This window comes from Mytilinidion resinicola (assembly GCF_010093595.1).
Source record: "Mytilinidion resinicola strain CBS 304.34 unplaced genomic scaffold BDZ99scaffold_1, whole genome shotgun sequence".
Lineage (NCBI taxonomy): Eukaryota > Fungi > Ascomycota > Dothideomycetes > Mytilinidiales > Mytilinidiaceae > Mytilinidion > Mytilinidion resinicola.
In genome coordinates this window covers 1,316,606-1,336,882 of record NW_022985437.1, presented here as the reverse complement: position 1 = coordinate 1,336,882, position 20,277 = coordinate 1,316,606, and the positions used below count along the sequence as shown (strand labels likewise).

The window sequence follows — 20,277 nt, the reverse complement described above, 5'->3', positions numbered from 1 at the left end:
GACAGGGAAATCTCCCGTCGTGGAATCGAAGAAATCGCGTCGTGCAACGAAATGGGAAGGCCCAAATGAAGCTGGGAACACGACTACCGAGTCTTCCATAGTAGTTGCACTCGATGCGACGAAACAGCCGCCTGAGGGTGCGTGGTGGGACCGAACGTGGGGCCAAAACGGGCTCTAGAATACTATATAGTTACAGTCAAAGAAAGCCTCTTCCATCTACATTGAGACTCGTTCCTCTCCACGAGCTCCATCATTCCAAAACTTAGCCTCACCTCTTTACACCGGTACTTTCGCCGCAACGCTCTTCCACCAATTACATCGGTCCCCTCGTCCCCCTTCCCAGCTTTTGGCGTTCACCAACTTGAACCAGTTCGTGATTCCGGGCTCCAGTAAGACGTTGTATTTGAGGTGATCTGTCACTACAACTGGCGTCACGACACCCCCTGTCGTATTCAAGCTTATCATATTCGGACTTTGCGGAGTGTACCGGGGCCAGTTTATCTGCCCGTAACCGCCTGCGGGAACAGTCGCATTCGCCAGTCCGTCTTTCGCATCGGCAACTGAGATGACTGGCGAGTTCTGCGTAATGAAGCTACCCCAGATCTTCTGAAAGGCGTGGATAAAGGATGTCCCCGGCACAGAGGCCCCATCACTCCAGTATGCACTCAGGTCAGCGCCATGGTATGCAGGAACCTATACCATTATACAGGTTAGCGCTGGGTTACCCCTCTTCGGTCGGTTCAGTCTCGTGCTCTACTCACCACGCTGTACTGGTACTTCCAGGCTTCCGGGAATGCCTCCGCAATCCAATATGACGGGCACACAAATGTGGATTCTGCGAACACGTTGAAAAGTCTCTGCTGTTGCCCGGTCGCAAACCCAGACTGGTTCACTGCAGTGGGTCCGGTGTCTCCCAAAGTGTCGAAGACCGGGTCTGTAGAACGCAGAGGTGAGTGGTCATCTGCGTAGGCGTACTCGTCTTGCAGTGATGAGACATCGGACTTGGTGAACGAGGGCCAAGTGGTATCTGTTGACAATCAAAATCTGGAATATCATCTCTAGGTATAAGTTGCCAGGAATACTTACCCACGTAGTCAAGAAACCCTTGTTCTGTAGTGACGTCGGGCGGGCTGAGAGGGACGCCTTCGTTGGCATTATTCTGGGCGAGTCAGTATTAGGGTGGGACACTGAAGGAGGCAACTCTTACCCCAGACAAGATGCGCTTGCCCTGCAGCTGCTTCGCCGCGAGCTGTACGGTAGGCCTCTGTTGGATGAAACTTCCATCGATAACGGGCAGAAAAGCAAATGTACCAAAAGCTCCGGATTCAGAAACAGTTCCACTGGCGTTTTGAAGCGTAGCAGTGTCTGCCTTCACTAGGCATTGAAAAATCGACTTCGCTGAAGCACAGCCAGCGGCTTTTGAAAATGCTTTGTAATGTGTAGATGGGACTGGGTCGCTGTACTTGTAGACGCTCGGTATCTAATCATAATCAGCAGCTGAACCCTTATCCCAAGCTATCAATCTCAGGAAATAATTACCCATGGGGAGGCTGCAATGATCTGGACACGGATTAGCTCATAGCCGAGACCATCAATGAATTAGAGGGGCCTACATTTTGGAAGAGAGTCTTGTCTCTGCCCCCATATGCCAATGCTTGGTACACCACAGCCCCGGCTCCAGCACTCTCGCCTCCAATGGTTACCCTGCTTGGATCTCCGCCAAATTTTTGGATATACTTCTGGACCCATTGGAGGGCGAAGTTTATGTCTAGCAGCCCAGCATTGAGTGTACCGGAGTCCTTGACATCTGGGGAAGACAGGAAGCCGAATGCGCCTAAGCGGTACTGAATCACGACGGTGATGAAATTGCCGCCATTTTCCTTAATTATAGGGCCCTGGCTGTTGTTAGGAGACCTGGAGGGATACTCATTCGAAGGGACTTACGGCATTTAGTCCCTGCGCTGAGAAAAGGGCGTAGCCACCTCCATCTATAGGTGATTAGAAGGCAATCGTGTAAACTGCATGAGGGAACCCACGAATCCAGAAGAACACAGGCAAGTTCTTTGCATTTGGCGGCGCATAGACATTGAGGAACAAGCAGTCCTCGTCGCCAGGTCCCGAGTTGAATCCGTACGCAGGAGGAGTCCCCGCGGCGCCGGACTGAGGGCAAATTGGGGGGTCGCTTGCTGCTGAGGTAGTTGTCGTGTTCTTCACCGGAGCTTGAGGTGCTTGCCAGCGCAGTTTGCCAACAGGCGCGGCCGCCTTGGGGTTGTATTAGCTTTGCAAAACGCAAGACAGAGGCCGAATTTACGTAGCGGATGCCCTTGAAGACATTGACCGAATAGTCGGAATCCAGATAGCCCTGATACTTGGAGTAGCCAAGATCCACCACCGGCGACGCGACAGCACGCGCAGCAGCTGTAATGGGCTCTGCTAGGACAGCATTGAGCGACGAGAACGCACCGAGAGTCTTCAGGAACGACGCGATCTTCATCTTAGCCGGCCCGGGTGCGTCCAACAGCTCCAAGTCTCCCAGGAAGTTCTGTCGAAGGTGCAGAAGGAAACAGGAACCAGGCCCATGGAGAAAGTAGTACAGAGATGTACCCTGCGTGCAGTGGCATCCCAGCTCGTCCGCTCCGACGGGTCTCCGTCCCACATGATGATTACACACGAGCCTCAGTTCGCGCGGGCAGGGAGTGGCATCACATCCCGTGCCTGGTTGCTGCAGGTCCGAGGCGAAGGAGCAGGGCGTCGGTGGTATAGATGTAAGCAGAAGGTCTCATGAATCGCGCACCGGGGCGCCCATCCGTGCAGGCAACAAGCCGCGCGATGGACGGAGCTTGCCATCTTTCGTCGAAGAAAGTCGCGTCCGCATCCATGCTGTCGGGAGAGCAAAGACACAGGGGCTAACCAAGACGAGGATCAACTGCATGCAGCAGATCCCCATCCTCCAAAGGTACGGTCCAGGCTCAGCGAGATGCTAACTAATAGATCCATGGAGATTTTCCTGTGACATTCGGCGCAGCGAGTATGGGCTGGTCAGAGTCATTCTATCACTTCTGATATAACCACCAGATGCGCAGAAAATGCCCAGGTAGGCCCACACATCCGGAGCGGCGATATGCTAGTTCAAATACATTGATCCCGGTTTCGTCCTGTTACCGCGTCCAATCAATCACGACTACGCGAAACGTCTTTACTCCAAATTTTAGCCGTCTCCTCTTGGTGTAGAATCAATTCTCCCTCTCCTCTATAATGCGTCTACAGTCTTCAGAGCACACACGGCGTGTTCCTATCCGAACCACTTGTTCATCCTCTTTCCCATAGGTTTGTGGAAAACGATCCGATCCTACCATCCCTCAGGATTGCCCTTGGTAAGCTTGAAAACACCATCAGAACCGCCCGCGTGGCTAGCGGAGAGTTGCACCTCAGCCATAGCATTGACCTTAGTTCCATAATTTCGCCGACAGCTGTTCTATTTCTGCTTAGCCAACGATTCGTGGAGCTTCTGACCATGATAGTGTTTCCCACAGAACTGGCTTGAACACTCTCTTAGCCCCTTTTCAAAGGCAAACTCTCCAGCTCAATCCCCTCTTCGCCACGGAAGCTTGCCCTTCTCACCGCACCCTGTCCCTGCTCCCCGTTACCCGTCATTCTCTTCCTCCCAGCTCCAGCCTCCCCTCTCTCCGCCTCATCGCTCTCATCCAATACGGCATCTTCCTCACCCGCAGCCCCCTCAGTTCCAGAAGTATCCGCCTCGACAACCTCCCCAAAGTTGCCTCCCACACTCTCCATCGTGAACGGACTCGCAGTGGGACCATCTAGCACCGCCAACTCGCTCGCCTTGAACCACCTCGGCAGCACCCACGTCCGCAGGGGCACAAGTAGCAAGATAAACACCGGAAACCCAATCGCTGCAATGGTCTGCGTAATCGCAAACGTAGCTCCAAAGCCCACGAGTTCCAGCAGCACAAACGCCCAGATGGCGCCGCGGCGGTCGATGCTCTTCAGAGGGTCAGACCGAGGCGTAAGGGAGGCATCTTTGGCGAGAAAGATGAGCTTGAGAGTGATTCCATTAGCTTCGAGGGCTTGAACACCCATGACGAAGAACAGCCCTGCTAATACGCCCTGTGGGATCAGATGGATGACGATTAGTAAGGGTCCGGTCATTGTTCCAAGCGTGAGGAGGCCTTGGGCGAGGTTTGATACGCGCTGCTCGACGACGTGGTCGGTTACGCGGCGAGTGTGGCCTTTGTGCTCTTCGTCATCATCGGAGACGGTGCGAGTTACGCAGAGGGCTTGGGTGTGGAATGGTGCTTGCGGGATGAGCCCATTTGGGAAAGGGATTCCGAGTAGCCCAGCGACGCCAGTGGTGAGACCGAGCAGGAAAAGGTCCCAATGGAAGCCAGCAGGCTTTCGAAGGGGGAACTCGGTACCTTGGGCCATGAGAGAGGAGACTGCCATTAGTCAGATCATGCAGCTGTATAAAAGTGGAAAGGAGTGGCATACCGTTATGGTCGAAGTAGAAGAGAATTGTGAGAAGAATAGCAAAGGGTATAGCAAGAAATACGTCCCCAACGTTGATATCCCAGAAATGTATGAACCAAGAACGGTCGGTAGTAGGATAAAAAGCTTTGCTGATTGGCAGTGTTAGTAGGTCCACCCCTCGCATCTTCCCAATGTGGACAAAGCCGGTGAAAAAGATGACGGTCAAAGGCGTGCCGTAATCTTCGATAAACTTGCGAAAATGACGCTGGAAGAGGTTGCTATGACCCACAACACCGCATCCGTAAGCTACCATGAGGACCAGAAGAGCGATCATAATTGCAAGGTAGGCCGATTCGCCATCAGCCTTCCACTGCCGGGTCAGGACCTGGACTCCCTTCTGGAGGTATATAGCTGCAACGTAGAAGCCGAAGATATCACAGGGGAATCGAGTGACATAAGTGAGAGCATTGCAAGCGTTCGTAATGGCCAGAATCCAGTGCATGATCAATGACCATCTGTAGCGATGAGTGGGAGGTCCTGAGGCGGGGCTCTGCACTTACAGTCCTATCCAACACATGAAGGAAAAGTAGTTGGTTCCTTGTGGAGTGATGATGTCGTATACTGTGTAATTAAAGACGGTGATGGGACCTGTTTGAATTAGTGAGCCGGACGGAATCTATTTTCCCATGCATCTCACCCGTCACGCCAACGATGACAAGAGGCTGAGCGGCTACTACAGAGAAGACTACAGCACCTAGAACAGATGCCAGGAGAACTTCGTTGACACCAAAGCTCATATTGGTTTTGGCAAACATGTCTAGAGAGAAAGCTAAAGCAGGGAGAATACTGGCAATCGATTAGTCAATGGAGCCCAAATAATTGCGCCCACCATAACGAAAGATAGTGCAGTTTTCAACCTTTACAAATGAGGGCATGTCGAGAAGTCACAGGAAAAACAAACGAAACGTATATGATATCCTTTGCTGGTACAGTACATACTTCGCAAAATACATGTATACGGTTGCTGGTATTACTCGGTAGTCCCAAGCATCCGTCCAGTCACTTAGGTAATATGGAGCTCGCCGCCTCACGTCGTTGATCATGCCTCGGAACAGCTGGACCTTCCACCATTTTTTCTGTCGAGAGCTTGTTGTTCGCGCAGAAGCTCGAGTATTGGCTCGGTTTAGACCTTCATCACTGCCAGTGGCATTGCGAATCTTCGCGATGAAGGGCATACGGTGCTGCCACGGCTTCTTAGAATTTCTCGAACCCGTCGAGGAAGGAATTGAGACACCATGGCGCTGTGTAGGGACAGTCAAGGTCTCGGATGGCGCCATCGTGAATAAGTCGAGCGCAATGGGACAGCGTGCTATGCTTTTAACGCGTCTGTGATCAGAGTACCATGGAGGTGATGAGTTTCGTGGAGAAGGAGATTCTTAACGCTCTCTGCAAGAAAAGTAAAGTAAGAGAGGAGGCGAGGACATGCAGCTGTGGCAGCATATGTGGAGAAGAGCCTTGCAGAGCGAACCGTTTTGAGGCGCTTGGCATGCGTCATGAATCGGCGAGTCGGCTTTGTTTCCGTGATTCGGTATCTCCTACAGGAAGTGCCGAAGAGAAGCGTTGAATTGGCGGTCGAGAAGGAAGTATGTGATTGTGGGTGAATTATACGTTCCAAGGCCGATGGGGTTGAAGTTGGACGCTGAACCAACGTGGGTGTACCCGAGAGGTGTAGTCACGGGGCCAATTCAACCTCGGATCAATCAGGAAGTTAATTCACAGCTTCGAAGCTCCGCAAAGTCCAGTAATATTGCAGCCACGTTCAAACGTCGTGAAACCCGTATTGCCAATTCACGGCCTGCACAAATTTACATTCACGGCCCCAAAACTCTGCACCACGCAGGAGCCCTCCAACACGATATCTACAGCCCATCGCGCAACTATCATTTGGTTCAAACAGAGAGACGCTTCAAAAAGAGATGATATACTAGGAAGCACTCAGTATGGCGGCGTTCTCGCCCCGCCGCTACCAACGTCGTCCTCCTCGCCATTACTATTATCCTCCACCCCAATCGCATCCAACAAGTTGTAGAAATCTATCCTTCCCTTGCCATCTTTTAGCCTCGCGCCATCCCGACTGCCACTCTGTGACCTTATCTCTCCTCTTTTTAGACTGCGGCTTTGCCTTAAGCTGCGCACACTCCCGTTTGCACTTTCCCTCTTGTCACCATGTGTGTTCTTTCCGGGCGCCGTCCTCGGCCTCCCACCTGTACCCTGTGCGGGAATTGGCGCGGGCGAGACTGAACTTGCCCTCAAGCTTGGCGGAAGTGGGGGAACAGGCGGCACTGCATCCCTTTTGCCCGCAAAATCCTTGGAGGACGTGCTCGCAGGTGGCTGCATGCTCAAGACTTTTGGCGTCGCACTCCCATCGCTATTCGCACCGTCCCCGCTGCTGCCAACTGTGGCAGCGTCGGCATCACGTTCCCGATCGTTGGCGGTAGCATAACTCATCTCGCTAACGGAAACCATGCTTTCGCTACCTGTGTCATCATCGTATCCCGCAGAGCCACGAACACTGCCACGCGCCGTGTAGCTGCTCCGGGGCGCTCTTCCCTCCAGTACGCGCTTCAGATCCTCAACACGTACAGCAGAATGCACGCTTGACGAACTGAGGCCACTGCGCATAGGGCTACCGTTGCGATTTGGGGAGCTGCCATGGCCGACGAGACCATATGCTGCAGATGGTGGGCGCGAATGCTGTCTGAAGGCATGGTGAGGTGAGTTGGCGGGATTACTATCGAGAGTACCATTGGGGATGGATGCCGCGAGAAGGTTGTTAGGTCGTGCGGTACCACTGGTAGTGCCAGTACGGGAGTTAGATATGGACGCTGAAGAGGAAGAGTCTTGAGTTGTAGAGGCGATGCAAGCGGCTTTAGACCAATCGGCCATCATCTGGTCCTTGATCTTTGCGGGAAGCGTACTGCTGTTGTCCAATTGTAGTGTTCGTGAAGTCTTGACCATAGAGGCAGATCTTTGGCGGCTAGTTTGGCGACTGGGGAGACCGGGCGAGGCTGGAGGACTGGAAGGCGGCGAGGCGAGAGATGTAGTATAACCGTCTGCTATTAGGTCTACGAGTGCTTCTCGATTGTCGAATGGCTTAAGGGCTTCGGTTTGGACCAGGTCGGGCGAGAGCTTGCCCAAGCCTGGGTATGTGGCAGGCAGCTCAATCTGATTTAACGGCACAGGAGGGATCCGCACTGATCTTAGCCACAGCCCTTTATCTTTCCTCCTTGTGATTTCACTATGCAGTGCTCTTCCTATTGACGAGGTTTCGAAATCGAAGGCCACACTGAGGGCCCAGAAGTAGCCATGAACAAGACTGCCAAGTCTAATCTTGGACCCCGGGTTCTCGACAAGTTGGATATCTTCTTGCAGTCGCATGATCATCGGTAGTCCTGATTTGACACTATTGACACCCATTTTCTCAACTAGGTTGGTAAGAAGGAGGTGTAAGAGCAGTATGTCAGGTTCAGAGTCAGCGTGTTGATGAGCATTCTCATAGATCGCAAGATGGAGCATCGTAATAAAGGCCGCTTGGGATCGTTTCACGGCCTTTTCCCTGTGTGACGCGTTGGAAACTGCTCTCTTCGCAAGATTCGTGTCGATGCCGTTCTCCTTCTCTTTGATTTCGGTTTTGGCCGGGCGAACCTCTTGCACTACTCTCAGGTTCTTCTTCCTAAGCTCTAGGTTGAGCCATGTGAGTAGTGCGTCGGCGTAGGCTTTTCTTACTTGCCCGTTGGGATCGCGTATTAGCCATTGAGTGCCTTCCCAGACTCCTACTTCTACCTGTCTTCGGTTGTCGGATGTTGATGAGCCGTCCGGTTTCTTCGAATTTGCAACTATCAGTATTTCTTTAACAGTCGCTAACGCCGTGATTCTTGCAGTTTCAAAAGAGAAGAAACTATCCACATAACCGGTCTTCTCCTGCAGGTTTGCGGAACTGGCAACAGCGTCAACAGCACCGACAGGATCATCTATTGCTGCTACGGTCGTGGGGATATCTGATTGGGAGGAAGGTTTTAGTCGCGAGAGGACAGCTCTCAGCATGTCCGCTACTTGGTCCGTGTAGTAAACGTGAGTCGCTAGACTTGCCATGCATTTTTGAAGAGTGGCAAGTAATTGAAGGCGATAGTCTGAAGGCGTCTTGACCAGCTCCATCACGACTGCACCGGTCAAGCTTCCGGATGATGTCGGTCCCTTCTCTTTCAATGACCCAACGGCATCTGCTTGTTGAGGGTGCGGGACTATATTGGAGCCATGTCCTCCTAGTTGAAGCAGCAGCAACGTATGCGAAATTAGGCCAATCAAGACATCCATAACACTGAGGCCAATGAAATTGATCTGAGAACTAAGGAGATAGTCGATGATAGTGGCTAAGACAAGCTGTCTTTCGATATCCTCTTCCTTGATTGGGCTTTGCACAAGGGTTTCCATGGCCCCAACGAGGATTACGAATCGATCCTGGACTGTGGCCCAGCCACATATCATAGCGAAAAGAGTAGTTGGCCAGCTGCCGTTATGGCACGGGCGATTGTCATGGGTTTTGAAGTGATCATGAGGCTTGACTCGGCTGGCGATGAACTTCAGTACTGCAGACGTTGCGAGTCGGAGCTGGTTTCGGTTCACTTCCTTGAAAATATTCCTCAACGCCTGTAGCGCTACAAGGCCAACTTCCTCTTCTGCTATCTTGTCTGCGTCTTCGGTAGTCCCTGAAGCAGCAACTGGGTCTCCCTCGGCGGTGTCGGCCGTTAACACCGTAGAAACACTTTGTCGCCGTCGGAGAGTGTCCTGCTTCTCCAAATCCCCCCTCTCCTCTTCTCTGCGCACCAATTGATCCAAATATTCTCCGCTGTCCGAGTATATATTGAGCAGGATTGCTGGTAGAATGGCGGCCAATTGTCGTCCAGTCTCCGATCCTAGAGACTCCGAAGATGCGATTCCGTTTATCGCCTTGAGGCCAGCCTTTCGAAATCTGATAGCCACAGGCAAGCTTATAGGGGTCTTTGCATGCGCCACGGCCTCTTTGGACGCAAATTCAGCATATAGCCGCACTGTATCTTCGTATTGCTTTATGTATTCCTGGTCTGCCGCGAGTGTCGCAGGGTCCTGGTGTGCGCAGAAGGTCTCGAAAGTTGGAACCGACTCTTCCACCATAGTAATATCATGAGACCGAAGGATCGTACGAAGTATGCTCAACACGGAGCCAGCATACAAGGGGAGGTCGCGGGGGCATTTCTCAATGATCGCTTTTAATATCTCGAGGGTGACTTGCACATTGCTACGGAGCAGAAGTTTTAGCAAAGAAGCGCGAACCTGACAGTATCAAACGCGCATACCCTAAGCGGCCCTTCCATACATCGCTGGTGGCCCGCTTGTCCAGAAAGTCGCCAACCTTCTGCAGCTTACTGCGTCGCGTGCTGGCATAGTAGAGGAGGTAGCTCAGTTCGCTCGAATTGGGTTTGACGTCGGTGTTGTTCTTCTGGAATTTGGGATAGCACTTCAGGACCAAAACCTGGTGTTTTGGGCGACATGCCTGCCGTGCAGCGTGCATGGAAACCGATATTGGGCAGGATCGACAAAGACAGGGGAGATACGAGGGATAGGGCGCGGGTGGCAAGTAGGGCGTTTGAAGCTCATAAGGGAGGACAGCAGGATGAGAGTTGGAGATGTGAATGTGGTGGCTGCCCGCAAGCGTCCGTCAGCCCTCTCTCACCTCGCCAAGCAAACCGTGCACGATGACGACGTCCGTAGACAGCCGCGAGTTAATATCAACACCGACTTTCTTCCCGCTGATCCAACGGCTGCGTTTATGTCTGTCTTTCTATCAACTGCTAGCTGAAAAGGCTTCTGGAAGTGTCAGCAGTGCTGTGTTATGATACTACGCGCACTCAAGCAGGCTTCCTTAAGCAAAAAGCGGCAGTCCATGAATCTGTGATATCATCCTACAATTCGTCTTCTAGCGACACTCTCACTTTAGGCTTGTGTACACTTACCTGGCACCGCTTGATGCCCGCTGGTACGTCAGGATGTTTTGGAAAACGACAGATTTAACAGGTCTGATAGCTCTTCAAGCCACCTCAGATGTTGGGCTGCCACTTTATGTTCAGCGAACCTGTTCAAGGACTTTCCGATATGCTGGACTGTGCCAATATACGGATGGTGTAATACTCTCTAAGAAGGAAGCCACTAATTAATTAAGTCACGGCTGGCTCTGTTACTCGAGGTTTTGATATTGGGAAGAGTCTGTAATATAAATTGCTCTACTTTGAACATGTCTCAGCTTCTAGAAAGCCCCCAATTAAAGCGCACTTAAAAGTCCTCCATTTCAATGATGCCAAAACTCCCGTAACTTTGTAACATGATACTAGAATAACTCGATGGCCCGGGCCGGTGAGGCTGGGTCACGTGCAGATTAGATCAACCGCCAAATTAGCGAATACCTAATCCAACGACCACTCCACCTGTAGTGTAGTCTGCACGCAATTGGAGACGATGTATATCATCGTAGCCAGCCGAACTATCTAGGTCCTGATGAACACCAAAAAGATACGCTTTTACTGTCTAGTGCCTTGAAGACTTTCATGTCTTCACCAACTCTCCTGACACTCCCCACCGAGCTCCGCCTTCAAATACTCCGATACGCCCTGACACCCATCCGGTTCGACTGGTGGACCCATAAGTCATTGCCCCTTATCTCGGTGGATGGTCGTGGTATTCCCGCCTGCCACAAGACCCTGAAAAACGCGTCGCGGCTGGGAAGCTCCCGAGCAGCTTCTTCTACGTCAACTCCAATGCTCCCTACTTCCAAGGCACTAGTCCCTCAGACATTCTCCGCGTATGCAAACAGACCCACGCCGAGGTGAGGAAATATTATATACCGAGTTCGCCCTGCTGTTCGTGGTCAACAATACCAAGCGTTTTGCGGACATGATAAGCCCTCGTGCAAGCAGGCTGGTCCGACACGCGGTCATTCAAGTTCCCCTATACGCTGTTTGGGCACAAGATAGAGGCTCACACTGGTCGGAGTTGGGTCGGCGCGCGGCGTGGCTAAGAGAGTGGGCTGGGCAATATAAGGGTGTGCTGAATGTGGTCGTCGTTGTCCAGCTGCTGGGGATGAATCGTCTGGATTATGAGGGCCGAGACGATAGGATAGTGCGTATGATAGTGGATCTTGTGAGTATACTTAGGGATGTACCTGTGCTGGAGGTTAGAAAGGATGGGGACTTTGCGACTCCAATGAAGGATCGACTTATTCTGCTTGCTAAAGACGAGGTTGATCGGTGGAAGAAGGCTTGAACTACCAGCTGCATGTCGAAGGATGGGTTGGAATAGATTGCTGTGCGACAATTTTTCGAGACCGACTCCTTTCTGCACTACCATTTTACTCGATCGTATTTTCACTATTTCATCCTCGTTAATCCTACGAATCAAGTCTTCACTAGCATGCCTATCTCGAGGAACGTACGAGCGGCATTTTCTGTTAACTATTATTCCCTACCAACAACCCCCTCAACTGACTCGTATCCCTTCCACCACCTGTCTCTTGGGCCTATATGTGAGAATTCCAAGTGTTAAGTCATTCGAGCGTGGCTCGCCAAATCCCCTAGCATAAGAGACACAAATTCTTGGAAATTCACTCCACGATGTTTTTCTGCTTCTTGAGCATCTACTACTGCTAGATTCACGTCGCAAAGTCAAACTTAGTTCCTCAAAATCAGTGGGCTGATAAACGATCTCGCGTGCAGTCTAAAACAAAACAGGTGAGCAGATTTCGCTACGCTTGACTTAACAAACCTTGCATGCGGAGTGGTAGAATTGCGTCGTCGTTAGTCATGGTTTTCATAAGTTGATCTTTGAGACTGGCCGGCCGTAGACATGTCTCTGCAAAACTCGGCGCTCTTTGAGCCTCCGCATTGCCCCTCTTCGACAACTCGGCCATGAAAGGTGGCGACAATTCCAGCGTCGTCTGGCCGCCAGAGACTACTGGCGCAGAATGATACTCTTGATCAATCATCCTCAGACAGGCTAACATACCGTACTTGAAGTCTGCCGGGCCAGCCGGCATCATCCCTCATCATCGAAGTTTCCGTGTCAAACTTCTCCCGCCCTAATAATTAGCCCAGCCCTTCTGGGCCCTCTAGTCTCAAATCTATATTTGAACGTACTAATGCAGTGTTGATGCAAAGTTCTTTTGACCAAACGGGTGGAGCTACCATACTCTGCTACACTTGCCGTATTCGTACTTTCTCTTCAAATATGAGGTCATCAACACTGAAGCCTTCCAATTTCACGATGGTGTTGAGGGGTTAGTCAGTCACTAAATATGTCTCTGCTGCATACGGAAATCCGAAGTCAATGGGATGTCACAGCGATGATGTGGAGTCGGGACCCACAGCATCTGTACCACAGTTGAAAAAGCCGTTACACTACCCCTAATTCAATACTGGTCATAAGCATAATGTTGAGCCTCGAGGTGGACCCCTTAGACCTTGGGATGAATTGATCATGCTCTCCCAAAACCGACGTCATGAGAAAACATCCTGAACAGCAGAAGAGAAGTAACGAAACGGGACCCCATCCAGAATCTAAGCTAATTCCACCCCGCAAACTGCAACCATCAGCCCGTTTCCCAGCGCTTTTGTCCATGGCGGCACAGCGGTATGTAGGTTTTGAATTCCCCGCTAGAACGTCATCGTACCATGGATACCTCCGCACCCTACAGAAGGCTAGGGACAGCCCAGTATCAACCATCGCCCCCTCTCGACCCCTCAAGACTTGCAGGCCAGACTTTTGCCCCTCATACCCGAAATCCCTGCTGCTAGAAGCCAATGCATGATTTCGATAGCTCTGATGCACCACTCATGTGGCATCTAGAGTCTTGGCGAACTAACGCTGAGGCCCGTATTGAGGATGTCACCGAATCGCTTTTTTTCTGGGTTTCCATGCACCCCGGAGGCTCTCCAAGAATAGCCGGATGCGGCGTTGGCCTCAGATTTTTCGGCATGATCATCCGCGTGCGAAGCAAAATGTTCCAGGAGAGCATTGACTGTGCGATTGAATGGTCGTAGTAGACTCGGGACTCTCTATTCTCGAGAAGCAAGAGTGATGCTCGATTTCACAATTGGATAACGTTGAAGCTTGGATGACTTTGAAGATTCGTTTTATTACTGATTATTCGTTCAAGATGCTTTTCCTGGTCACTTCGTGTCGATACTGATTATATACTAAGGAATGTGTACCCGCCCGTCGCTACTCGTAAAAATGCCAAGGAATGTGATCCCTTAATCACTGATTGCCCATAAAAACATCTGGAACTGTACTGCGCCGGGTACAGCAGTTTACCAGCCTCCCTTCGCGGACGGGGTGGCGCACTGGGTTACAGCTAAAAGGGCATCAGTGCCTGTAGAATGTAGGGGCAAACGAGATATTTACGGTATGTCTTGGTCTCGGTGCAGACCGATGCCTCCTGCTTTTGGGTGGTGTAGACCTCTGGGTAAGTCTTGTACTCAACCTTGTCGGTCGTGTAGAGAGAGCTAGCACAGAAGTCAGTTGATGTGGCAGACTGTTTTGATGGTGGTCACTCACGTGTAAGGAACCTCCGTGGTCTTTGTCTTGTAGTATGTCTCAACCCAAGTCTTGGTATATTCGCCAGTGCTAGTCTCGACGCATGGGACATCCGAGCTCTTCACAATGTTGGTGGTGTAGACGTAAGGGACCTGAAGATTTATTAGTACTTGGAGGTCCTCGAATGGATGAGTTCGGAGCATAGTACCTCGACAGTCTTGGTCTCGAGGTACGTAGAGGTCTTGTATTCAGTGCTGCAGGTAGTCTCCCCCCAGCCACCTTTGGTGGTCTCTCCCCAGCCCTGTTTGCTGTTCCAGCCTCCTCCGGGCGCGGCAGCAACAAAGGTGGCAGAAGCAAACAATGCGATGAGGGCGTTGGTGAACTGCATCTTGGTGACTGGAGCGAAAGTTTTGGATTACAACGATTGTATTGAGGAAAGTGATGGGTGCTTGAGGAGACTGATCGATGATTGAGGAAAGCGATGGATGGGTTTCAATTTACCTCTGGAAATGGTCCGTCTTTATAGCAACTGCGCAGCCTTCAACGACGTCCTAGTTCGGATGAGCGAACACGATGTAAGCCGGACTAGATAATCCCTAGCCTAGAACTAAGCCTTTCCATGACTGTCGATCTATTGATCTCCACAGGCACGTCGGAGTAGGCCACCGTAAGATCCACGTAGAAGAGCTAAGCGCACATCTGCCGCAGTGTAAACAAAGCCAAGGAAGCCCTAGGAAGGCCAATGAAGCAAAGGAGATAGGGGCCATAGAAGTGGCCTGGAAGCTGTGCCGCCCGAGTTCAATTGGAACAAGCGGGTCGGAGTAACATCGTATTGAGAAAAGAAAATGGCAGAATTCGTGATCTCCACATCTGGGCAGGCATAGTGTGGAGTAGTGGGGTGGGGTACGGCATCGAGGAGCCGTTAAGGCAGACTAAGGCGAGCCAACCGGGTGAGGCTGAGGCTCACAGCTTCCGTGCACAGACAACCCCAAAATAGGAGCATAGACTAAGAAAACCTACCAACCATAAAGAAGGGCTTGAACACAGCATAATTGACACATCGAAATAGGTAGTCTATGCTGTCCCGCGGAGTAAGCGACTAAGGTCACCATACAGATGTTAGAAAGCTAAGAATATAGCGTATCGAATCCGGCTTTGTTACCGTTGTGCTGTTGTCTGGTCAGCTTGTCGAGCCTTTTTGAGGGGCTTCTGCTCAAGTCCCGATGCGGTGTTTGAGTGGATTCAGGAACAGCACACATGGCCATGCAGTTACAGGCGTGGCCTTTGACGACGTCGGGAGTAAGTCAACACTCTTAGTAGCGTATAGAAGCTCCAGCCGAACCCCATAATCTAGCGGATGCATGGCCGTAGCTCTAGCAGCGGCCCGGTTCGATTCACGAAAACGACAGCTAGAAAGAGTTGCCCTGTCAGCTAATTAAGTTAGAAGAAGAAGCTGGCATAAGTGCGTATGCCTCGTCTTCTATTGCCTCGAAGTAGATCCCAACAAGGCCGATGAATTGCTTGATGCTACCTTTGTAGAAAGAGGAACTTAATAATCAAATAGTCTTTCATCGAACACAATGCATATGGATCGGAATAGTTAGAGCTGGTGCTAGATTGTGTGGATCGAATAGGCGACTTTGGGATTGGAGGGCCGGCTATGAAGCGATTCCGACGGATTGACAAAGCGTGAGATCTAGGGTTGTAAGATCACTAGTACAGCGAGAAGTTCGATGTGCCGTATCATCGTGCCTGGTGCCACCTGCACCCTCATGACCACCATGCGCCCTTCTTCCTTAATGCCTCCAGTTCCCCCCTGATCCCTTTCAGTTCTTGCAGCCGCCGGTCCTCCCCTTCCTTCGCGTAGCGCAAGTGCTCGGCTTTCAGTTCCGTGAAGTCGTCATCAAGCCGTTGGTGCCAAGGGTATAGTACAAAAACTTGGAATGCGAGTGCTGAGGTAGCAATGGCGAAATTTGTGAGGGAGAAACCGCGAGTTATCCGCATTGTGGTGTTTCAGAAAGATTGTTTGTATGTGAGGATGGTGTGTAGATGGCGTGGGAAGTGAGTTTCTGCTCGAACGATGAAGAAATACCGCATAGGAAATTTGCTAGGACCGATGGAGATTACTCGGGCCTATTCTACATCACCCCCTGCTTAGCGGCTTTTATAGGGCACTATACCCGAAGTCGGTCCCGAAAGATTTCCGGAATATTAACTACAATTACAGATCTTAGTCAGCCGAAAGAAATTCCACTTCACGCCCACTGCATCGCATCGAGCAGGGCATTCTGCCACGACTGCACGTCTTACGCGCCAATTGCTCCACCTCTACATCTGCGTCGCCTTAGGGCCATATGAGGCTCCCCGCAGATCCATCTTGACCTTCTAAACGAGGCTCCCTGTTCACTCTGCTACGACTCCGCCCCAACTCGCCCACCATCCGACTGCCTCTTCCTGACACCACTGCCCTCGGGCTTTCTTACTTTCGCTATGGCACTACTGCAGCGCGGCTCGACTGATGCCAGCACACCGCCAACCACAGAATCGCCAGCCTCCGCCTCCCGGCCGTCCGCAGATGCTGCCTCGTCAAGCTCCTCCCTCACCTCACCCCGGTCGCGGAAGCAATTGGGACTCTTCGTCGCCGGCGCGTCCTTCTTCATGATCTCTACAATCATCACCAGGCGCTCCATGATCCGAAGATACAAACAGGTCCAGCCCACGTTCTACCAGCCGAACACAAAACCCAACCTCTCCTTCAATGCAGGTCTGGAAGCCTTCGAAGCTCTGAACATCGCGACTATGAACGTCGCTAGCTTTTCCATGTTGGTGACTGGTGGTACACTGTGGGCATTCGACATATCGAGTATGGACGACCTGCGGCGGAAGATACGAGGTGGCCTAGGTGTCGACGGCACTGGCAGGTCGGAGCAGGATGCAGAAGAGGAGATTGAAGAGTGGCTAGCAACAGTGCTTGCCCGGAAGGATGAAAAAGAGCGAAAAAGAAAAGGCGGTGCGGATGAACAGAGGACTAATGAACGAGGTGCGCCTCGGTAGGCTCGAAGGACTGTTACTGTTATGCATACTGGCTGGTTGTACAGATACTGTACAAATATACCTCCCGTTGGAGTTGGGTGATAAAAGACTTTACTTTACGCATTATACCATAATCTCAGGATGGCTTCGAACGTTCGCGTGCTATATTTGAAGCTTGAGATGAAATTCCTTCTATACAACAGCAACGCAGCTTCCAAGATCACAAGAATTAAGGTGAATGCCTTCAATCCCGAGCGCGCCGTTCTTGACTTCGTGCATACTATTACACCATACCACGCCTATTCCGTGATTTCATAGCCCCAGCCCATCCCTTCACCAAACGTATCCCAAACAGCTTCAATCCCCCATCGAAAACACTCATTTATGCCCCTCGCTCCTCCTTCCTTTCCTCCACCTTCACCCCCATAACCCCATCCCGATTCGCCCTCCACACCCCCTCCCCCCCAACAAACCTCTCCAACTTCCAAATCTCCGCCCGCCTCTTCGTCTCCTCCAGCGCCTCCTCGCCCGCGCGCCACGCCGCTTGCCGATGCGGCGCACTCACCGCAATCAGTATGCTCTCCTCGCCCACCGGCACCTCGCCCAGTCGATGCACGATTGCGACGCCGAGGAGGCCGTGCTTGGCTTTCAGCGCAGTGGCGATAGAGAGGAGGGTGGTGAGGGCGAGGGGGGCGTAGGACTCGTAGGCGAGGGTGGCGACGGGGCGGGCGTCGAAGGAGTCACGGGTAGTGCCGGCGAAGAGGACGACGGCGCCGGCTTTGGGGGATTTGACGAAGGTGAGGGGCGTGAGGGGGTTGAGCGGGGAGTGGGTGAGGGAGACGGTGATGCCGGGCGCGGTGAGGGGCAGGGGGTCGGAGGGCGGGGCGGACATTGTGGGAGAGGTGGGTGAGGGCAGCTAGGTGGGCTGGCGCTTTGAGGTTCGTTAGTAGATGTTGATGATATGCGTTGAATTACGCTCAAATGATTGACGTAGGTGTGTTGGATACTCGGGGATTGTGCGAGGCCAGTTCCAATAGACCCTTTGTTCGCAGTCAAATTCGTGGACGATTTCAAAAGGGCATGTGTTTTGGCAAGAGATTCTATTAATTACCTCAATGTCTCGTAGATATGAACCCTGTGCGCTGCCCAGGTGCTCGGAGTTGAAGGCGGAAGAGGCGTTTGAAAATGATGGCGGGGTAAACGCGTAATAGTGGGGCATGGGGAATCTCAAAGCTCCCCAAGTGAGTAAGTGGTCACTACTTCTCAAATTTGTGGATTGAAGTAGGGTTGATACGTGATATAAAGACATAGGTCTGATAAAAGCAAAGAAGACCTACCTAAGTAGGTAGACATGACCGAATCTCGGGGAGTTCTAGACCGACGAATCATGAGCATGCATTGTTTTACAAATAGCCTTTAGGCTATGAATGGGAAGGTACCTTTGGAAATACCTCTAGAGATACTCTGGCAATTTGTTGAGATACGGCTCCGTAGGCATGATCTTGCGTGTATATAATATACATGTGTGCTATCTTCGAAAAATTTACCTTTATAGGCCTCTGAAATCCCCTTTGAACGGTAATATGTACGTATCTGATGTCGTACATGAAAGAACCGCGTCCTAGGCTTCTAGCTCATATGCTATTGGTGAACTTCGCTATGCTAGCTTCGCTTCCCGTACGGTCGACCCAGGCAGGTATCGGAAGCTTTTTCAGTTCTCACATCAACAAAGTCTCTTTCTTGCTACTTGAGCTTGGAAATTGGCGACCAGATCGGGGGCCTTTTCTGCTGCTGTCTATCAAGAGCCCGCGAGTTCGAAGTGTCTGAGAAGGTGATAGGTTCGTGGTGGTTTGGCCGTTTGTTGTTGCGGAGTCTGCCGCCGAAAAAGGCGTGTTGTCAGGGGGTGATTTGAATGAGCCAATTCCTGCTTCGTTGGTGTTGCTACGACTGTTGACCGTAGACTGCTCGCAAGCTTTTTCTGACGAATACACGAAGCAGGTGGAGAAGAGGAAGGTGATAAGTCCTACACCAGCGACAACAAGATAGACGATGGCGATCTATGGAGGAGTCAGAGAGCTGTAACAAAAAGGGGGGGTGCAAGGGGGATGCTCTGTACCTTCGAATCGTCACCCCATGCCTGTTGTCGTATGAATGGTGTGCAAATATACACCGTTAAGCCGGCCAGAAACGTGCACCACGCGTAACTCATCTGCATTGACGGGAATTGCCAGAAGAACAGCATTATCCAATGGCCTATCCCTGGCCTTTTCTTATATCGCAAGATCACGCGTCGTGTTCGTTTGAGGTCGTATTCGGGGACGTTGGCTTCTTCAAGCAAGTCCTTGTCTGGCAGATCATCGAGAATGCTCTTCTGCTGGATTGATGTGATGATGCCCCAGATTGAGCAAGACAAACTGGTGTACCACAAAGCTGGAGCTGCCCAATGTGGAGTCTGCTCCTGGTTCCAGGAAAGCGTTGCGAGGGACGCTCCGGCGCAAAAGGAGGCCTGTACAATTAGTCTTGTAGCCTCTGAAATTACACCAAAGCACCCAAGACGATGGGGATGGGGGCACTCACTGCTACCTGAACTGATTGCAGCTCTTGGTATTTGTCCTCCCTCCAGTCAGTGACAAGCCGGCAGAGGGCCTTGCGGTCTCCATCTGCAGCCCTGATTTCTTTCAGAGGCCTCCATGTGTAGAGCTTGAAGGTTCGACGGTATGGAGCGGTGATGAACCCCAAGAAGATCTTCCCAGGGACAGCATACCAAGCAGGCTTGTGATAGACACGATCATGAGTTGACGATGGGTGTTCGCGCGTTGGAGGGGAGTTCGTGTCGGCCATCCGTCTAGCCGACTTAGTATGGAGGTTCCAGCAGTTTTACGCGACCCTGAAAGTCTCATCCACTCTTCTCTCCTTCGTTGATGGTGCTTGATGGCTTCATGTACCCGCAGAAGCTCTTTGTGCAACGTCGAGCGGTGAACTGAAGTCGGTATACCAAGGTTTGTGCATCAGCTGCACCTTTTGTGAGCTACGGGAAGTCCTAGGTTCGAGTTCGGCCGCCAGCAAAACCATCTGAGGGACCTCGCGTGGTCATGTGGTTTCACGAAACATGTCACTCGCGGGTCTAATAACAAC

General features: G+C 51.6%; 8 protein-coding genes across 8 annotated transcripts; 1 reads left to right on the top strand and 7 right to left on the bottom strand.

Annotated features, from left to right (window-relative positions):
* Window positions 1–82: 82 nt before the first annotated feature.
* Window positions 83–2,543, bottom strand: BDZ99DRAFT_456997 (carboxylesterase family protein). Its single transcript, XM_033718589.1, has 9 exons — window positions 2,312–2,543; window positions 2,037–2,262; window positions 1,945–1,988; window positions 1,614–1,895; window positions 1,540–1,560; window positions 1,208–1,480; window positions 1,087–1,159; window positions 762–1,027; window positions 83–693 (listed from the first exon to the last, which is right to left on the bottom strand). The coding sequence occupies exons 1-9, from the start codon at window positions 2,492–2,494 to the stop codon at window positions 277–279; spliced, it is 1,785 nt and encodes a 594-aa protein (XP_033584211.1). The 5' UTR covers window positions 2,495–2,543; the 3' UTR covers window positions 83–276.
* Window positions 2,544–3,282: 739 nt separating this feature from the next.
* On the bottom strand, window positions 3,283–5,446 carry BDZ99DRAFT_11720 (anion exchange family protein). Its single transcript, XM_033712485.1, has 4 exons — window positions 5,186–5,446; window positions 5,049–5,136; window positions 4,510–5,003; window positions 3,283–4,457 (listed from the first exon to the last, which is right to left on the bottom strand). Exons 1-4 carry the CDS (start codon window positions 5,301–5,303, stop codon window positions 3,553–3,555), a joined length of 1,605 nt encoding a protein of 534 aa, XP_033584210.1. The 5' UTR covers window positions 5,304–5,446; the 3' UTR covers window positions 3,283–3,552.
* Window positions 5,447–6,273: 827 nt separating this feature from the next.
* On the bottom strand, window positions 6,274–10,187 carry BDZ99DRAFT_431188 (uncharacterized protein). Its single transcript, XM_033717279.1, has 2 exons — window positions 9,882–10,187; window positions 6,274–9,823 (listed from the first exon to the last, which is right to left on the bottom strand). Exons 1-2 carry the CDS (start codon window positions 10,094–10,096, stop codon window positions 6,484–6,486), a joined length of 3,555 nt encoding a protein of 1,184 aa, XP_033584209.1. The 5' UTR covers window positions 10,097–10,187; the 3' UTR covers window positions 6,274–6,483.
* Window positions 10,188–13,685: 3,498 nt separating this feature from the next.
* BDZ99DRAFT_456993 (uncharacterized protein) lies at window positions 13,686–14,925 on the bottom strand. Its single transcript, XM_033718588.1, has 4 exons — window positions 14,318–14,925; window positions 14,131–14,261; window positions 13,978–14,078; window positions 13,686–13,927 (listed from the first exon to the last, which is right to left on the bottom strand). Exons 1-4 carry the CDS (start codon window positions 14,495–14,497, stop codon window positions 13,884–13,886), a joined length of 456 nt encoding a protein of 151 aa, XP_033584208.1. The 5' UTR covers window positions 14,498–14,925; the 3' UTR covers window positions 13,686–13,883.
* A 571-nt stretch (window positions 14,926–15,496) lies between these two features.
* BDZ99DRAFT_431183 (uncharacterized protein) lies at window positions 15,497–16,113 on the bottom strand (the record flags this gene model as incomplete). The annotated part of the gene is made up of 1 exon (XM_033717278.1): window positions 15,497–16,113. The coding sequence occupies one exon, from the start codon at window positions 16,111–16,113 to the stop codon at window positions 15,880–15,882; it is 234 nt and encodes a 77-aa protein (XP_033584207.1). The 3' UTR covers window positions 15,497–15,879.
* A 288-nt stretch (window positions 16,114–16,401) lies between these two features.
* Window positions 16,402–17,435, top strand: BDZ99DRAFT_456992 (uncharacterized protein). Its single transcript, XM_033718587.1, has one exon. It carries the CDS (start codon window positions 16,600–16,602, stop codon window positions 17,161–17,163), a length of 564 nt encoding a protein of 187 aa, XP_033584206.1. The 5' UTR covers window positions 16,402–16,599; the 3' UTR covers window positions 17,164–17,435.
* On the bottom strand, window positions 17,303–18,052 carry BDZ99DRAFT_529566 (Molybdopterin biosynthesis MoaE). The gene has a single exon (XM_033726409.1). The coding sequence runs from the start codon at window positions 18,032–18,034 to the stop codon at window positions 17,525–17,527; it is 510 nt and encodes a 169-aa protein (XP_033584205.1). The 5' UTR covers window positions 18,035–18,052; the 3' UTR covers window positions 17,303–17,524.
* Window positions 18,053–18,860: 808 nt separating this feature from the next.
* BDZ99DRAFT_470273 (uncharacterized protein) lies at window positions 18,861–19,983 on the bottom strand (the record flags this gene model as incomplete). The annotated part of the gene is made up of 3 exons (XM_033721621.1): window positions 18,861–19,199; window positions 19,259–19,648; window positions 19,720–19,983. 3 exons carry the CDS (start codon window positions 19,981–19,983, stop codon window positions 18,861–18,863), a joined length of 993 nt encoding a protein of 330 aa, XP_033584204.1.
* Between the last annotated feature and the right edge of the window lie 294 nt (window positions 19,984–20,277).

Excerpts from the sequence above, each read along its gene's own strand:
- BDZ99DRAFT_456997 (XM_033718589.1), bottom strand. The coding sequence starts at position 2,494 with ATGAAGATCGCGTCGTTCCTGAAGACTCTCGGTGCGTTCTCGTCGCTC. Across the intron at positions 1,481-1,539 it reads TCATTGCAGCCTCCCCATGG|ATACCGAGCGTCTACAAGTA; the intron begins GTAATTATTTCC and ends GATTATGATTAG. Across the intron at positions 1,160-1,207 it reads GCAAGCGCATCTTGTCTGGG|AATAATGCCAACGAAGGCGT; the intron begins GTAAGAGTTGCC and ends TGACTCGCCCAG.
- BDZ99DRAFT_456992 (XM_033718587.1), top strand. The coding sequence starts at position 16,600 with ATGGCACTACTGCAGCGCGGCTCGACTGATGCCAGCACACCGCCAACC.
- BDZ99DRAFT_529566 (XM_033726409.1), bottom strand. The coding sequence starts at position 18,034 with ATGTCCGCCCCGCCCTCCGACCCCCTGCCCCTCACCGCGCCCGGCATC.
- BDZ99DRAFT_456993 (XM_033718588.1), bottom strand. The coding sequence starts at position 14,497 with ATGCAGTTCACCAACGCCCTCATCGCATTGTTTGCTTCTGCCACCTTT. Across the intron at positions 14,262-14,317 it reads TCGAGACCAAGACTGTCGAG|GTCCCTTACGTCTACACCAC; the intron begins GTACTATGCTCC and ends ATAAATCTTCAG. Across the intron at positions 13,928-13,977 it reads CACCGAGACCAAGACATACC|CTGTAACCCAGTGCGCCACC; the intron begins GTAAATATCTCG and ends ATGCCCTTTTAG.
- BDZ99DRAFT_11720 (XM_033712485.1), bottom strand. The coding sequence starts at position 5,303 with ATGTTTGCCAAAACCAATATGAGCTTTGGTGTCAACGAAGTTCTCCTG. Across the intron at positions 5,004-5,048 it reads TTCATGTGTTGGATAGGACT|ATGGTCATTGATCATGCACT; the intron begins GTAAGTGCAGAG and ends TCATCGCTACAG. Across the intron at positions 4,458-4,509 it reads CTTCTACTTCGACCATAACG|TCTCCTCTCTCATGGCCCAA; the intron begins GTATGCCACTCC and ends GACTAATGGCAG.
- BDZ99DRAFT_431188 (XM_033717279.1), bottom strand. The coding sequence starts at position 10,096 with ATGCACGCTGCACGGCAGGCATGTCGCCCAAAACACCAGGTTTTGGTC. Across the intron at positions 9,824-9,881 it reads GTATGGAAGGGCCGCTTAGG|CAATGTGCAAGTCACCCTCG; the intron begins GTATGCGCGTTT and ends TCTGCTCCGTAG.